We start from the raw sequence: 18,940 nt of genomic DNA, 5'->3' as shown, positions 1-18,940 counted from the left end.
GTCCGCCATCAAATCAAATGTTATTGGTCATATGCACATGTTTAGCAGATGTTATTGGTCATATGCACATGTTTAGCAGATGTTATTGGTCATATGCACATGTTTAGCAGATGTTATTGGTCATATGCACATGTTTAGCAGATGTTATTGGTCATATGCACATGTTTAGCAGATGTTATTGGTCATATGCACATGTTTAGCAGATGTTATTGCGAGTGTATCTAAATGCTTGTGCTTCTAGTTCTGACAGTGCAGTAATATCTAACAATTCCACAACAAATACCTAATGGAATAAGGAATGGTATGGAATAAGAATATATAAATATATGGATGAGAAATGGCAGAGCTGTATAGGCTAAGATGCAATATATAGTATAGAATACAGTATATACATATGAAATGAGTAATACAAGATGTATAAACATTACTAAAGTGACTAGTGTTGCATTTATTAAAGTGGCCAATGATTTCAAGTCTGTATGTAGGCAGCAGCCTCTCTGCGGTAGTGATGGCTGTTTAACAGTATGATGGCCTTGAGATAGAAGCTGCTTTTCAGTCTCTCGGTCCCAGCTTTGATGCACCTGTACTGACCTCGCCTTCTGGATGGTAGCAGGGGAATAGGCAGTGGCTCGGGTGGTTGTTGTCCTTGATTATCTTTTTGTCCTTCCTGTGACATCGGGTGCTGTAGGTGGAGGGCAGGTAGTTTGCCCTCGGGGATGTGTTGTGCAGACCGCACCACCCTCTGGAGAGCCCTGCGGTTATGGGTGGCACAGTTGCCGTACCAGGCGGTGATACAGCCTGACAGGATGCTCTCAGTTGTGTATCTGTAAAAGTTTGTGAGGTTTTTAGGTGACAAGACACATTTCTTCAGCCTCCTGAGGTTGATTAATACCTCATTAAATTCACTTAAACTGAACTCCAATGTGTACTACATGTACAATACAGAATCTACAAAGAGTAGCTAATAATCTTCATTCAGAGACTGCTCCATCTGTTTTTGCCAAGCGAAAGATGTTTGAACATCTTTCTTAACACATGTTGATAGATATCTTCTTTCTCCCACTTAATTCATGCTCAAAGGGCTCTGAGTTATTATGACTCTTTCAAGGCTCACCAACTCTATGGGCAGAGTGCAATAGGTTGAGACAAGTCATCTTTGCTGGCCAAACTGTGGCTACCAGAGCGTTTAGTAATATTGATTCACCTTGTAGGCCTTTTAAACCAAGAGAGTCTAGAAGAAATCCTGTCTTCATAGATATTTTTGTTCTCTGTTCTGTATAATAGTTTCCCTTTGGGTATTAGGCCTACAGTTATTAATTCTCACTCATCGGTCCACGTGGAGTATTTCAGAGTTTCCATTTGCTTTGTTTCAAAGCTTGCTCCGTCTTAAGGTGTAGCCTGCGTTCTGCACCAATCTTCAGATTAACACCTGGGACAGTATTCAGAAAGCATCTCTGGGTAGGAGTGTTGGTCTAGGATCAGTTTGACCTTTTTAGATTGCAATGAATGGACAGCGGGGACCTGATCCTAAATCTGCACTCCTGCTCTGAGACACTTAATAAATACAATCCGGCTCAGTAAAGTAAAAGCATAAAGGCTCTATACAGAGTATCACACTGTTATAACAACAGATGGTGACTCTAACTAGCAGGGTCATTGATCATCAGGCTTAGCTCTGGGATCATGTGCCCCTAGGAAACCAGGGGAGCAGCACCCCAGTCCTCAGTTAAATGAAGGGCCAGTTAGATTACCCTCTCTCACCCCTTGCTGTGTTTTAATGCTAAGTACCCACCCCATATACTCTAGTGGTTATTCGGCTTTACGTTAGTCTTTCGGCTTCTACGTGTGTGAGACATTATGATTAATGAATGACGTATGTTTTCGGAGATTGGATTTTGTGAATATGTTTTAAATCCAATATCAAATGTATTTTAAATTCTCAGACAATAGTGGATGGTATTCACTGTAGCGGGTTATAGGGCAGCAGGTAGCCTAGCGGTTTTAGTGTTGGGCCAGTAACCGAAAGGTTGCTGGTTTGAATACCCAAGCCAACAAGGTGAAAAATCTGTCGATGTGCCCTTGAGCAAGGCCTTTAACCCTAATTTGCTCCATGGGTGCCGTACTACTATGGCTGACCCTGTAAAACAACACATTTCACTGCACCTCTTGGGTGTATGTGACAATAAAACTTGTTGTATTATTATTGATTTTTTTGTTGATAAACAATGGTGGAGAATACTTCCAAGTCAATTCTGAAAAGTCTGAAATAAATACATTTAAATAAAAACTGTACATGAATTAAAGCTATTATAGATAGAGAGCTATTCCACAAACCCCAGACTAACTAAAAGAGAGGATTGCGAGAGAGAGGGAAATCGCTTCATCCCCTTTTTGTATTGCTGACTGTGGGAGAGAGATTTTGATGTGGGGAGAGAGAGATTTTTGTTTCCTCCTAGTCCCCTTACACTTCTTATTGTCTTGTTTTTCAGAACAAAGAATAAGCTGTGGTACTTTGAGTTTGGCACTTCTGAGACCTTCTCGGCCACATGCAAGAAGCTCCACGACTTTCTGGAGGTTGAGGTAAGTACAACTGCCTGCTTTCAATTTTGGGAGATTGGGACTAAGTCTTTTTATGCTATTTAATGCTATGACTTGTCACCATTTGATTGCACTACTGTGTAATGAATAAGCAATAATTCAACATAAACTACTCTCACTTGTACTGTTCTCTGCAACAAGAGAACAGTACACTACTGTTAACATGCAAAATGAAGTATTTTGAAAGCAGACACAATGCATTGGGAAACAAGAAGCAAAAAGTAAAGCACCTAGGTACAATCTCCCTGGGAGAGAGAATAATGCCTCTAATCTAGTGCACACCATTTTAAGACACTGAGCACCAGCCACCTCCTGATCCACAAATAGCCTTCCATTTGTACCAATTTCAGTCTGGAAGTGTTGAGGAGGGAGGGAGGCCTCCCCTCTCCCCCTCCCACTCCCCTAACGGATCCTCAGCCCAACACACAGGTAATTATCCCGGCACGGTCCTGCTGTGTGTGATATTGAGGGATAATGAAGGTGGTGTCTAGCCGATCCATCTCCCCTCCTCAGAGCCATCAGCGGTGGTAGAGGTCTTCATTAATTAGCCGTGGATGTCTACTTAGTATGGTACTGAAGGGGAGCAGGTTCGGTGTGGAATTACAGGCCATGTATTTAAACTCCACTGAGAGAGGACCAAGAAGTGGCCTGTTATTATACAGCTGGCAACTGAGGGAATTCCTAATATGGATACCGTACTGGTATAAGGTTGTTAGGAGTCATGGCTGGTGGCAGGTCCCCTTCTGGTGGACATTTCCAGCTTGTCAAAGATCAAATGGCTTCGACATAAACTGTTAATTATCACTCAGCAGTGAAGGCTGCCAGATGAGCATTGGCAAGTTTTGATAACACCTAACTGAGAAGCTCTGGCTCATGCATAATTAGCATGATCTACTTAATGTTATTTAATTGCTACACAAATGTTTCAAGAGGAACATTTTGATTATTGATTTGATGTAATTCCTCTCTCTCTTTCTCTCTCTCTCTCTCTCTCTCTTGCTACCTCCCTCTCTTGCTTTCTTTCCTGACCCTTGTCCTTTGTAAAGTGTGACGGCATCACTCTGGACCTAGACAGCATCTCTTTGGAAGGCATCGCAATTTTAAACATTCCCAGCATGCATGGCGGCTCCAACCTGTGGGGTGAGAGCAGGAAAAGGCGGGGCAACCGCCGGGGAGGGAAGAAGACCCAGGATAAGAGGACAACAGTGCTGGACCCCAAAGAGCTTCAATTTGCTGTCCAAGGTAGCTATCGTAATGATGGATACTGGTGAATTTGAAATGTATTTATTGCAATTCCAACTTTGAGGAAACATTGCCACATTTATTTTACATAGGTCCTTTAAGGTCTTTTAAAATGTCAAAGGCTTGCTCATATTCAAGTATGCCTCTTACAGATCAGTACTACAACCAAACGTACACAGGATAACACCAGTCTTGAAATGCTACAACTCAATGGCTGATCGGCTGCCATTTTGTGTATAGATTTTTTAGCATAGAAGACCCTTTCTCCTAATAACCTGTGACACTAAGAGGCAAGACCTTGTCCAAGCTCACATTAGACAGATCAGAGACAAACTTTGGGACAAAGTTTTCCCTGGCCGCTGGTATGAATATTTCACCAATGACAAGTTGAATCACAGTGCTTAGATTTGGTTTGGGATGAAGGGGTGCGGTTTAATGTCACTGTTTCGCACTGTCACTTGACTGGTAATGGCTTGTGTAGGCAGAAGTGGACAACCCGGCTTAATAGGAGCAGACTGAGGGAGCTCAGTGTCAATTCTGCCGCCTTTATGGGCCCTGAACACAGAAATATGTCAGATGGGAGCTCATCAATGAGGATCTATGAATTAACACAGATGATTGTTTAGGAGGAGTTAAGGTCAGCCGGTAAACTGGTAAATTGTCTTCAACGGAACACTGCGTTTGCTTTGCAGCATCCCATTGCAGAGGCAGTTGCAGTGAGTTCTGTGAGGTGCATGCTTTGGATTTATCAAACAATATCATCAAGTTGTATGCGTAGACCGCTTGACAGAAATGGTGAATGTTAAACTTTTGTTGCACACATGTCCAGATGAGGCCGCGTACCATTTTGCACATTGACACTGTAGCTGTGATCAAGGTGTTTGTATTAGAAGGTGTACAGTATTTTATTACAAGGGCATTGTACAGATATAGGATCTTAATTTGACCAGCATTGTTGTAGCAAAATAATAGCAACAGGATTTAAACGTTTAGTATGTAATGTTGCTTGATTGGTGGTTAGGCTATTAGCTGGACAAAAGTAGGCCACATGAAAAGTGCAATACTGTTAACACAACCGTGTTTTAGTGCGGGTTTTCAGTGAATTTATGTCAATCACGAAACTAATCTGCCTTCCCTGCACCGCAGGAAGATTCTCAGCAACAAAAGAGTGATCAAATTAAGATTCTACATCTGTGGTATGTGGTAGTGTTTTGCTGGTGTATTATGTCCAGGCTTGATTAGATCATAGATCAACCAAATCAGATTCATACTGTGTATAGTGAAAGTCAAATCATACAGTGCCTTGCGAAAGTATTCGGCCCCCTTGAACTTTGCGACCTTTTGCCACATTTCAGGCTTCAAACATAAAGATATAAAACTGTATTTTTTTGTGAAGAATCAACAACAAGTGGGACACAATCATGAAGTGGAACAACATTTATTGGATATTTCAAACTTTTTTAACAAATCAAAAACTGAAAAATTGGGCGTGCAAAATTATTCAGCCCCCTTAAGTTAATACTTTTTGCTGCGATTACAGCTGTAAGTCTCTTGGGGTATGTCTCTATCAGTTTTGCACATCGAGAGACTGACATTTTTTCCCATTCCTCCTTGCAAAACAGCTCGAGCTCAGTGAGGTTGGATGGAGAGCATTTGTGAACAGCAGTTTTCAGTTCTTTCCACAGATTCTCGATTGGATTCAGGTCTAGACTTTGACTTGGCTATTCTAACACCTGGATATGTTTATTTTTGAACCATTCCATTGTAGATTTTGCTTTATGTTTTGGATCATTGTCTTGTTGGAAGACAAGTCTCCGTCCCAGTCTCAGGTCTTTTGCAGACTCCATCAGGTTTTCTTCCAGAATGGTCTGTATTTGGCTCCATCCATCTTCCCATCAATTTTAACCATCTTCCCTGTCCCTGCTGAAGAAAAGCAGGCCCAAACCATGATGCTGCCACCACCATGTTTGACAGTGGGGATGGTGTGTTCAGGGTGATGAGCTGTGTTGCTTTTACGCCAAACATAACGTTTTGCATTGTTGCCAAAAAGTTCAATTTTGGTTTCATCTGACCAGAGCACCTTCTTCCACATGTTTGGTGTGTCTCCCAGGTGGCTTGTGGCAAACTTTAAACAACACTTTTTATGGATATCTTTAAGAAATGGCTTTCTTCTTGCCACTCTTCCATAAAGGCCAGATTTGTGCAATATACGACTGATTGTTGTCCTATGGACAGAGTCTCCCACCTCAGCTGTAGATCTCTGCAGTTCATCCAGAGTGATCATGGGCCTCTTGGCTGCATCTCTGATCAGTTTTCTCCTTGTATGAGCTGAAAGTTTAGAGGGACAGCCAGGTCTTGGTAGATTTGCAGTGGTCTGATACTCCTTCCATTTCAATATTATCGCTTGCATAGTGCTCCTTGGGATGTTTAAAGCTTGGGAAATCTTTTTGTATCCAAATCCGGCTTTAAACAGTATCTCGGACCTGCCTGGTGTGTTCCTTGTTATTCATGATGCTCTCTGTGCTTTTAACGGACCTCTGAGACTATCACAGTGCAGGTGCATTTATACGGAGACTTGATTACACACAGGTGGATTGTATTTATCATCATTAGTCATTTAGGTCAACATTGGATCATTCAGAGATCCTCACTGAACTTCTGGAGAGAGTTTGCTGCACTGAAAGTAAAGGGGCTGAATAATTTTGCACGCCCAATTTTTCAGTTTTTAATTTGTTAAAAAAGTTTGAAATATCCAATAAATGTCGTTCCACTTCATGATTGTGTCCCACTTGTTGTTGATTCTTCACAAAAAAATACAGTTTTATATCTTTATGTTTGAAGCCTGAAATGTGGCAAAAGGTCGCAAAGTTCAAGGGGGCCGAATACTTTCGCAAGGCACTGTACATGACTGGGCATGTGACAATTTCTCACAGTCAAATGTACAATCATACCAAGGATGTTTTCATGAATTAGTAACACTGCGATGTACACGGCACTGTATAATAGGCAACCCATTGACTACATACCAAATCCATTATCTGACAGTGTGCTTCCCATCATCTGCCAGTGTGCTCCCATTATCTGACAGTGTGCTTCCCATCATCTGCCAGTGTGCTTCCCATCATCTGCCAGTGTGCTTCCCATCATCTGCCAGTGTGCTTCCCATCATCTGCCAGTGTGCTTCCCATTATCTGCCAGTGTGCTTCCCATTATCTGCCAGTGTGCTTCCCATTATCTGCCAGTGTGCTTCCCATTATCTGCCAGTGTGCTCCCCATTATCTGCCAGTGTGCTCCCCATTATCTGCCAGTGTGCTCCCCATTATCTGCCAGTGTGCTCCCCATTATCTGCCAGTGTGCTCCCCATTATCTGCCAGTGTGCTCCCCATTATCTGCCAGTGTGCTCCCCATTATCTGCCAGTGTGCTACGCACAGTGGAGTATCGAGGAGATTCCACCTGCTCTTTAATTTCAGTCAATACGAGTCAAGCACTGATGGATGAACCCATTTGGATCATGCATGTTCTTTCTAATAACCTAGGGCATCATCCATTTAACTGAGTTCTACTCTTATAGACTGGGAGAGAGGCAATGGACAGAGCCCAAGAAATGTCAGCTTTGGCAAGGGGGGTTAAGATGGTAGTGGTGGTCGGAGATGATCAATTCACACACTGTTGATACACTACAGTAGTCCCTCCCTTCCATTAATTCACCCAAAAATCATTCGATTTGGTGCAACGGATTTTTTTTGTTTTATCCTAACCCTCAGCCTGAACCTGAAAAGGCACTTAGTGGCCAGTGAGTGAGTGCTGGTTGCCCTTGCTGAAGGTGTGCTCAAGATGAGAGGCCCAACTTGTCAGATCAGAGAATGGCGTATTAGAGGGGCCCGTAAACACAGAGTGCATTAGCCTGGGGGGCTGGGGGCAATGGGGGCTGGGGGCTGTACGTGTACCCAGAGCACGGAGTGCGAAGTGCAGATCAAACTGGGAAAAAACGACTGACCTTTCTGGAACTGTTAAGTCGTCCCGCTGTTGACGCCAGGAGACAAGCCCCTCAGGTGGAAGGGAATGGCTATGGGTGAATTATTTAGAACGGGGACGGGGGGGGGACAGGGGAGGGATGGGGGGACTGATGCCCTGAGACATGTACCATGAAGATTCTAAAGGTGGTCTCAACGTCGTTCACCCACTCCCTCTCTGTCACCCTGCATATTGTCAGTGGAGTAGAGACTGCCATGGACAGGTATTTGACAATGACAAGGATGCTGTGACTAATCTTGCACTGTGACAACTCGATTATGAGGCGTGGGCTGCCTAATATAGGACTTGGCTGTGTGCGTAAGCCACTGTAACATCTCTGTGACTCGGTCTTGTCTTCTATCTGAAATAAGTGATGTTGATGTGCGAACAGGAATGATTTGGTCTTTATTTGGTCCCCTCTTTTAAAACTGATTGTTTTGAACACTATGAGTGTAAAACTAAATTTGTATTATTTGTATGACTGAATTTTCCATTTACCTACGATAAGGGGTGTTGATGTATGAAAAAGACAAGTTGTAGTGCTAAGTGATTAACCAAAATGTATTTTTTCCACCCCAGTTATTAAACTAATCAGTTCAATTACTTGAATTCCATTTAGTTCTGTTTTTTTGTGAGACCAATGTGCCGTTTTCCTAGAGCAAAATCAAATTATTCATGAGAGAAATCAAGTCAAGAACTATGTGGCTATGCTGGGCTGAAGGGAGTTGTAGTTTTCATTAAGCAAATATTTAACCTAGTTCAGTGCAGAAACGTGGTAATTAACTACAAGGGCCATGATCTATTGCACCTGTTATTTCTGGCTCAGACAGAGATGGATACACTTTATGCCTGCTACATTAGGTTAGATACACAGAGACCGCATAGACCACATGAGAGAGGAATGTACACAACACTACTATGAGTGAGAGAGATAGACAGTTTGTGAAAGTATGCCTTATCTACCTTGAAGAACTAGTAAAATGGTTTCTTCAGACAGCTTCGCAGCATACTTAGGCAGGCTAGCCTAGCTAAATAGGATGACTACAGACAGTACAGTATGGCTTCGACTGCCAAAGCAGAGATGAGATGATGACTTTAAGGAATGAAAATGTAATACACACAACTGAAATATTGTATTATTTCATAGTAAATTTCTATGTTTCTATTGATGTCTACCCAGTGTGGACCTGACCGAGACAATGGAACATTTTCCATATTTTGGCGATTGAATGATCACTGTTTTTGGCTTTGGAATTTCTATTAAAAAGCTCTAAAATCATTTGAATGTATAAATGCAATCTAAACCAATTCTTTTTCACTAATCGAACCGAAACCAAACCGACCTATAAAAATCACTAATCGCTCAACACTAACAAGTTTTTATTTTTTGCCAGATCTATGTTTCTACTTCACCCTCCACCTTTCACCCCTTTTTAAACACTGCATGATGAGTGAATGTGGGTCTTCTCTCAGAGTACAGCGCTTGATGATATGTTACAAAACATCTCCGCTATGACCAACTCTCAACCAATAACACTTAGGCAGAATGTAGTAGATAAGTGAGAGCACAGCCATATATTTACATGGCTTTGAGTTAGAGAAACCTGTCCGGAAGTGCTGGTGTCACTAGTGTTCTTCTTTAAAAAAAATTTTTTTTATAAATCTTTAATCGGTCTCTCTCATCTGACAAGTGTAACCAGTGCTTCTGAGCTCACATGATTTTCTTTTCAAATCTGGGAACACAGGAGTCTGTTCTTTCTTCCATGACTATAGACTTCAGACCAGGCTATGGTTATGCATCCATCACTATTGTTAAACGGGCACTGCACTGGTTGTAAACAGTCAGCTAGTATTAGACACGCATTCATTCATCCTTAAGGGTCTATTGACTCACCCGTGCCTCAATCTAAGAAGCATAATCAAAAAATCCCCATCAAAATCGGTCAGTTTAAGATAGAGATAACCTTTTTTTTTGTATGGGCTGCCTCATTTGCATGTGTCGGCCTTGGAAGGTGGCAGAGCTACAGCAGTGTTTGTCAGACCAGGAGACATGCCGGAAATCGGTCTTCTCAAGAAAACGTTTGTAGCGTCCCGAACAGTTTGGCCTACAAAACGAATATTACACCACTATGGAAAAGGGAAACTCTCCCGAGTGTAATGTTCTACATTTTGCTCTACGAACCCCACAAGTGTCACAGGACTCATCTGAAGTACAAACGAATGGAGGTATGGAGGTAGTTTGGGAGGGAGGGCCCAGTGTCAGGGGGCTAGCACATTGTGTACACACACACACAGGCACGGACTCATACACATGCATACACACACACACACATACACACGCACATGCATACACACACACACACACACACACACACACAGGCATAAACACACGCATACACGCACAGGTGTGAACACACAGGTATTCACATACAAGCACGCACGTGCGAACGCACACAAACTCTCTTTTTAGCTCTCATGCCACGGCAAGCTTTCCATTAACACAGAGGGTGCCGACCCAGCCTGTTGCTATAATGACAGCTGGACACTACCCCTCAACAGTAACATCCATAGAAATACAAATATGGTTGATTTATATACTGTGTCTAAGGCACCACTCGAACATCTTAGAAGCCCTGAACATCAGCCTGGCCCTAGCAGCAGCAACCTAGCATTAGCAACAGCACCATACAGCAGCACGATCAATGACAGCATGCTAGTTTGTTCTACCATACCCACCAAGTCCCTAAAATGGGTCTTAGTTTCAATTAGTGTCTCTCTGCACTCACAACAGGGCTTAATTTGCGGAGGGACGAGTAGTCAGAGTAGGAGGAGTAACAGGCCCGCTGAAACAGATGGGCTCAGCGCGACACTGGGCTTCCAGCAGGGGCAAAATCAATGCTCATAACTTCAAAACAGAAAATAAATTAATAATTATAGGAAGACAAGATTGCTTTGCATTGCCGGCGCAATCTAATTAATAGGTGTTTTGTTTATGGCTGCTGGTTGTTGTTCTTGTTGCTTCTTTTTTTCCTTTCAACAGTGAATATTCAGGCTTTGGAGAACGGAAGGCAAACTGTGCACCTTGAAAATGAAGCACACCTTTTTCGCCTCTTTTATCCCTCATGTTCTCGCCATCTTTCTTCTCCTCCTTCTTCTTCTTCTTCTTTTTCTTTCTCAAGGTGCGTGGATTCCCGAGTTAACCAATGGCTTGATTTAGGATCCATTCAAACCTTATTGCTCAGCTCAACAGGATGGTCGAGAGATGGTCTGAGCTCTATGTGTGGCTGTGTTTATGTCTCTGTGTCTGTAGACCCGTCAGACCAGCTGTTGGAGGTGGTGGGTCTGGAGGGAGCCATGGAGATGGGACAGATCCACATCGGCCTGAGGAGTGCAGGAAGACGCCTGGCCCAGTGCTCCTCGGTCACCATCAGGTCGGTACCCCTTGACCACAACCACTGATCACTGTCTGACCACAGTCACCTTCTTTTAACTCTTCCATTCAACATTCTACCTTTTTGAACACTGTTTACCGTCTAACAACATAGAAACAATCTACATGGATGACATAACAGAAGTCAAGAATGTTTTAAGAGGGATTTTTGTTTGTGGTTGTCAGGACCACCAAAGCCCTCCCCATGCAGATTGATGGGGAGCCATGGATGCAGACTCCCTGTACTGTAAGTCATGTCAATGTTCCGTGCATTGTGGTATTATTAATGCATGTACTGTACCGTACAATGTGCTACACACAGGTGGTTCATATGGAAAGTTCATCATCTAGGTGTCTCTATGCTCCCACATAAGATATGAATGCTTTAAAGTACCCCGGCAGAAGTTCTCGAGAGTGAAGCTGCGCTGTTTTAAATATTTGTAATTTATCCTAACTGATATGTAATAACACAAAGCTTTATTTTAATGTGTTCACCTGGTCCCTCAAACTACTCCCCTGCACAAGTACAAGTGTTTGTTTTGTTTTACATTTTGTTCGCTTTTCAAAATGAAATGGCTCAACTTGTGCTGATTTAAACCAGTGTTTGCTTTTAATTACAATGTGACTCCTCTGACAGCAGCATCACAGATGAAGTGGAGCCAGAATTTACATACAGATCTTTCAGTCGTTATGGGAGAATCTAGTGCATGACAAAACAAGTAGTTTATAAGTGCACTTGTGTCTGTTGGCAAAACTCCACAAATCAAAGTTAGGCTCTGACAATATACACTGCTCAAAAAAATAAAGGGAACACTTAAACAACACAATGTAACTCCAAGTCAATCACACTTCTGTGAAATCAAACTGTTCACTTAGGAAGCAACACTGATTGACAATAAATTTCACATGCTGTTGTACAAATGGAATAGACAACAGGTGGAAATTATTGTCAATTAGCAAGACACCCCCAATAAAGGAGTGGTTCTGCAGGTGGGGACCACAGACCACTTCTCAGTTCCTATGCTTCCTGGCTGATGTTTTGGTCACTTTTGAATGCTGGCGGTGCTTTCACTCTAGTGGTAGCATGAGACGGAGTCTACAACCCACACAAGTGGCTCAGGTAGTGCAGCTCATCCAGGATGGCACATCAATGCGAGCTGTGGCAAGAAGGTTTGCTGTGTCTGTCAGCGTAGTGTCCAGAGCATGGAAGCGCTACCAGGAGACAGGCCAGTACACCAGGAGACGTGGAGGAGGCCGTAGGAGGGCAACAACCCAGCAGCAGGACCGCTACCTCCACCTTTGTGCAAGGAAGAGCAGGAGGAGCACTGCCAGAGCCCTGCAAAATGACCTCCAGCAGGCCACAAATGTGCATGTGTCTGCTCAAACGGTCAGAAACAGACTCCATGAGAGTGGTATGAGGGCCCGACGTCCACAGGTGGGGGGTTGTGCTTACAGTCCAACACCGTGCAGGATGTTTGGCATTTGCCAGAGAACACCAAGATTGGCAAATTCGCCACTGGCGCCCTGTGCTCTTCGCAGATGAAAGCAGGTTCACACTGAGCACGTGACAGAGTCTGGAGACGCCGTGGAGAACGTTCTGCTGCCTGCAACATCCTCCAGCATGACCGGTTTGACGGTGGGTCAGTCATGGTGTGGGGTGGCATTTCTTTGGGGGGCCGCACAGCCCTCCATGTGCTCGACAAAGGTAGCCTGACTGCCACTAGGTACCGAGATGAGATCCTCAGACCCCTTGTGAGACCATATGCTGGTGCTGTTGGCCCTGGGTTCCTCCTAATGCAAGACAACGCTAGACCTCATGTGGCTGGAGTGTGTCAGCATTTCCTGCAAGAGGAAGGCATTGATGCTATGGACTGGCCCGCCCGTTCCCCAGACCTGAATCCAATTGAGCACATCTGGGACATCATGTCTCGCTCCATCCACCAACGTCACGTTGCACCACAGACTGTCCAGGAGTTGGCGGATGCTTTAGTTCAGGTCTGGGAGGAGATCCCTCAGGAGACCATCCGCCACCTCATCAGGAGCATGCCCAGGCGTTGTAGGGAGGTCATACAGGCACGTGGAGGCCACACACACTACTGAGCCTCATTTAGACTTGTTTTAAGGACATTACATCAAAGTTGGAACAGCCTGTAGTGTGGTTTTCCACTTTAATTTTGAGTGTGACTCCAAATCCAGACCTCCATGGGTTGATAAATTTGATTTCCATTGATCATTTTTGTGTGATTTTGTTGTCAGCACATTAAACTATGTAAAGAAAAAAGTATTTAATAAGAATATTTCATTCATTCAGATCTAGGATGTGTTATTTTAGTGTTCCCTTTATTTTTTTGAGCAGTGTATAATTGTGTGTTGGGTGATTTCCATGGTGAGTCAGATGTCTCAATGCCGAATTTTGAATCAGTCAACCTGTTAAATGTTCATTAAAATGGGATGTTATCCAACTAATTATTAACAACAACTGTTATGCAAATCATGTTTTGCATACATAAGATAATTAGCCCCATTCATTTGCACTTATATCATGTATGACTACATCTCTATTGTACACTGGCATAACCTTTAAAGGGCCATGCATTTAAAAAAAATGATATATAACCATTGATTATTGACAACTATAACTTATAAATTCCTTAATTATCTTAGTTTAACTGTTGTACCCTATCAGGAATCAAGGTAAGACCCAGATGCAGACACGTCAAATGAACAATGGTTTAATATTCCAACAGGGGCAGGCAATAGACAGGTCAAGGCAGGCAGGGGTCAGTAAACCAGAGGTGAGGCAACGGTACCGGACGGTAGGCAGGCTCAGGGTCAGGGTAGGCAGAGGTCAACAATCCAGAGGTGGGGTAAAGGTACAGGTCGGCAGGCTCAGGGTCAGGGTAGGCAGAGGTCAACAATCCAGAGGTGGGGTAAAGGTACAGGTCGGCAGGCTCAGAGTCAGGGGCAGGCAGGCAGGCTCAGAGTCAGGACAGGCAAGGGTCAAAACCAGGAGGGCGAGAAAAAGAGAGACTGGGAACAGCAGGAGCTGATAACAAAAACGCTGGTTGACTTGAACAAACCAGACAAAATGGCAACGGACAAACAGAGAACACAGGTATAAATACACAGGTATAAATACACAGGGGATAATGGGGAGATGGGCTACACCTGGAGGGGGGTGGAGACGATCACAAGGACAGGGTGTGACAGTACACCATCAGAACCCCATAATATTTGTTTTACTCCATTGTTTGCATACCATTCAATTGTTAACAAACACTGACTGTGTAGGTTTAAAACATGGTTAAAACTATCATTTTGATCTAATGGATGGTTAGTCCCAGTATTGATAGCTTTGTTTGGTTACGTTCTCTAGCCCCATCCCTCAGCTATTTACCAAATCAGCGCTAGGGTAGCCACTTTGTTGTGCTGTGCAGATTTCCCCTTGAATTAATCTATTTGAAAAATCAAATACATTTCTTTATCATAAAATACAAACTTTTATAGTCATTTAAGCTTTCAAACATGGCCAGCTTCTCTTTCAAGTCCTTATTTTGTGCTGAACCTTTTTTTTGACCTCATTTCTCATGGAAAGGTTAATTTGTCAATTAAATGATACTCCAGTAACATTAAGTTCAATCATGTTGAATATAATTTGGACATCAAGCCCACGCACAATAGCGACCACTACAGCGTTAGAGTTCATGAACGATGAACGGCACGCTTCTCTTTGAAGTAAAAAGGGTTTCTTTAATGCTGATGATACTGTTCACCTTGCTCATTATTCTGGTTTATACTGCGAGGGCTATAGTATAATGAGCTAGGTACAGGTCAGGGCATACTTTGAGGGTTGATATTTACCATTTCATTGATCTGTGGTAATTTAACTTTTTCTTCTTCTGAAATACTACTAGCGTCTAGTACTCATAGACTTCAAGCATCAAGCTTTTCTCTGTGGTCTCTTATTGGAATGGCATGATTACATTATTACACAGGCCATGACCTCCCTTGCTGTACAATGAACAGGTATGTTCAGTGGGTCCATGTGCTCCATGTTGTGAAAGCATTATCATATCACCATGTAACTCTATCCTGTTTCCTTCACTCTCTGTCCACACCAGATTGAAATAGTGCATAAGAACCAGGCACCGATGTTGATGGGTCCCCCACAAGGCAACAGCTTCTTCTCCTCTGTGATCCGCCGAACATGCAGTGAGAGCAAAGACTGAGTGAGAGACTTAGCCTTTGGGCCTCTTCTCCAGAGAAACGAGCGATTTTACCCATGGAAGTCTCTAGGTTTGATGCCAGAATGCTAATTTGTTAGCTCCATTTGGTTCACTAGGTTATGATGCTAGGATTCCAATTTGTTAGCCTAGCTCCATTCAATAGCATACTGTAGCTGTGCATGCTATTTCTGCCATGGAAATGTCAGCGCTCCCCTTTCTTATTTAGAGTGAGGAACTACAAGGACAGAGGCTTTGGTTCATGATGCAGTGCCACTCCACAATGCCAACACAGTGGTATTGTCCCTCTGGAGCAGTTGTTTACCTTTCCAGATTATAACTTTATACTGTTACGATGGCATGTTTTTCTAAATGTCATTTTTATAGTGGTCTTGTGCAACGTGCCATGTGGATCAAGTCCTTTGAAGGAAGCGACACATTTCTGTCAATCATTGAAAGTCATTTGTATGGTAAGGTAGTGATTTGATCTGCATCAATATTTTGAATGTGTTTGCATTTGAACACCCCAATGCATGATGGACTTTGGATTACTGTTTATGAAGTGAACATATCTTTCAGGGTGCATAAGGACAGTGATGATATTGAGTCAACATATGGTATAAGCTTTTGGTCTAAGGTAAAGTTTCAGGTTATTTGCTTCACAATTCAACGGGGCACTGACTATCTCTTCAATGTTGACTTCATCCGTGAATGGATTTAAGAATCTCAAAGGCTCTGTTAGGTTTCTCGCTAAACATGTTTGACGGGTTAATGCTCAAATGTCTTGCAGCTGGATCATAGAATCTATTTCCATTAAGGATCATAGACCAATTAAGGAAAATGAATTGGTAACAAACGCATGCACACGTCACATGACATACACTTTTTCTATATTGCACGGGATATCCAGACAATTTCTTCTAATTGTGCAGTTGCACATCTTGAGTTGCATGGATAACCAAGATCTACTGTATTCTTGAACCTGTGGAATTGTACTGTGTTGGTCATTTTGGAAGTAGAACACTTTGTCAGGGTTCAACTACTGCCTTTCTCTCACAATATATGAAATCATATCAACCTGAAATCAACCTTTTTGTGTTCAGGGAGTCCTGTTTTTCAAGGCCAGGTACTCAGGTATTTTTAAGATATAATATTGCTCCAAAGGTTTATACACTTAACTATTATTATAGAAAAACCTTTCAACAAATTGAATTGAGTACACCATGTTGTACAATCATCACAGTCAAGACTCCAGAGCAGGTTTTGACCTCCTTAGGTTATTGATTTGTTCAGTCTTTTTCAGCTGTTTGCATTTGAGAATGATTCAAATACATCACTGATACATGCATACATTAACCAATTAGAACTCAACTCCAAATGTGAAATTACTATTGACATACTTGAGCTGGAATTGAAGAATCAATCATGAGAATCAGTCTAATCAATTTGTATGACTGGGTTATTCAGAGACGAGAAGAAGTTCTGTATTCTCCCTCTAGATATCTGCAGAGTCTATTTGGTCTTGCACATGATATGCATATAAGTAAGACTAACCATAAGAATGACCTGATATTGTTAACCTGAACAGTATTTTGAATTTTGAATTTCAGAAATCTATATAGACTTTTTATTAGATTGACATCATTCCTCCAGTTTTCACCTAAACCACTGACCCCATACCTCAATATAATATACTACCAAAGATAAACAGAACGGAAGGCCATATTCAGATCACATATTCAGATCAGATCCATACACTATTTGAAATTCTTCAAATCTGTTACACAAGAATGACAGTCAAACTGTACATGAATAGATGCAAGTTTTCAACTGAAATGCATTCCTGCATGTTTTCTAAGTACAATTCAAGGATAGAAGATTACTGTATTGGATTTCTGTCTCTGTTCAAAGTGCCATCCTGCCTATGGAAGATTTGGGTCTGCTAACTTTTCCATTACTTTGCTTTGTAAGTGCAGTGTTTGTTTTGTACAGTGAAGTTGTATTTTTGTACACATTGTTATTTTTCTGCATAAAGTATAGCTCTTCTCTGTAAACCACGCCAATGTGTAGTTCTGTTCAAAAGCTGAACAGAACACGAAAACAATTAAATGTTGTTGTCGTTTGACATGCTCATCTACACGTGTTTTTACCTTTGACCCTGTTGACACCTAATGGCTCTCAATGGCACAATGTCACCTGAGACGGGTTGACTGTCACCGACAGGACACTCACTATCCTGTTAGTGTTCTTACACCTGCTCTAAACACCTGCTATTTATACAGTGGATACACTCAAGCCCATGAGAGATGCCTGTCAAACTGTTTACACCCTGATCCTGCGATGACCCTTCAATGACCCTTTAGCATGCTTTTTTCTTGTTGCTTGATTCAACTAAATCAATATATGATTAGTCTTAAAAGAAATGCCCCTTACCAAATCTAATCATTTCCTTTAGCCTATATTACTTTTAAAATAATGAGAAGAATTTTGATTGTATTACATTTCTTTCATAACTCCTCATTCATTATGATCTCATTTATATCTTTACTGTAGGCTTATGTGACACATAAAACAACCAATGCCTTCTGCACAAAGTAACTACATGGTGTTGCTACTAATTCAATACAATGTAAAATATCAACTGGAACACATAGCTAATGCTTGTTTTCCTAACTCTCTAGGGATGTTGCAAATGAGTGTGTTTACCTCTTCGCTTGGTGTCAGATGGACAGGACACCTACGCTCGACCTGTGTTTCTCAGGCCTCCGGGGGGGTTCCACAGGAGTGACAAGATAATTCACTTCCTATCCCCATCAATGTCTTAGGCATCAGGTAGCTTAGCAGTTGGAGCTTTGTGCAAGTAACCGAAAGGTCGCTGGTTTGAATACCCGACAAGGTGAAAAATCTGCCCATGTGCCTGTGATCAAAGCTCTTAGCTCTAATTTGCTCCAGGGGTGCCAAACTTCTATGGCTGACACTGTAAAACAACACATTTCACTGCACCTATCCAGTGTAAGTCAGAAGTTTACATACACTTAGGTTGGAGTCATTAAAACTCGTTTTTCAACCACTCCACAAATTTCTTGTTAACAAACTATGGTTTTGGCAAGTCAGTTAGGACATCTACTTTGTGCATGACACAAGTCATTTTTCCAAAAATTGTTTACAGACAGATTATTTCACTTATAATTCACTGTATCACAATTCCAGTGGGTAAGAAGTTTACATACACTAAGTTGACTGTGCCTTTGGACAGCTTGGAAAATTCCAGAAAATGTACCTGTGGATGTATTTGAAGGCCTTCCTTCAAACGCAGTGCCTCTTTGCTTGACATCATGGGAAAATCAAAAGACATCAGCCAAGACCTCAGAAAAAAAATTGTAGACCTCAACAAGTCTGGTTCATCCTTGGGAGCAATTTCCAAATGCCTGA

At 42.2% G+C, this 18,940-nt stretch overlaps 1 protein-coding gene across 1 annotated transcript in view; it reads left to right on the top strand.

Annotated features, from left to right (window-relative positions):
- dgkb (diacylglycerol kinase, beta) overlaps positions 1-17,643 on the top strand; it is a 53,010-nt gene extending 35,367 nt beyond the window's left edge. The window contains exons 21-25 of the mRNA XM_021560333.2: positions 2,490-2,580; positions 3,645-3,840; positions 11,166-11,286; positions 11,472-11,532; positions 15,407-17,643. Coding sequence (XP_021416008.1) covers positions 2,490-2,580; positions 3,645-3,840; positions 11,166-11,286; positions 11,472-11,532; positions 15,407-15,514 — 577 coding nt within the window. The 3' untranslated portion in view covers positions 15,515-17,643. The remainder of the gene's footprint in view (positions 1-2,489; positions 2,581-3,644; positions 3,841-11,165; positions 11,287-11,471; positions 11,533-15,406) is intronic.
- Positions 17,644-18,940: the final 1,297 nt, after the last annotated feature.

This window comes from Oncorhynchus mykiss, chromosome 2 (genome assembly GCF_013265735.2).
Source record: "Oncorhynchus mykiss isolate Arlee chromosome 2, USDA_OmykA_1.1, whole genome shotgun sequence".
NCBI classification, from domain to species: domain Eukaryota; kingdom Metazoa; phylum Chordata; class Actinopteri; order Salmoniformes; family Salmonidae; genus Oncorhynchus; species Oncorhynchus mykiss.
Note: the sequence above shows the minus strand (reverse complement) of the source record. Positions and strands in the feature narration are given on the sequence as shown.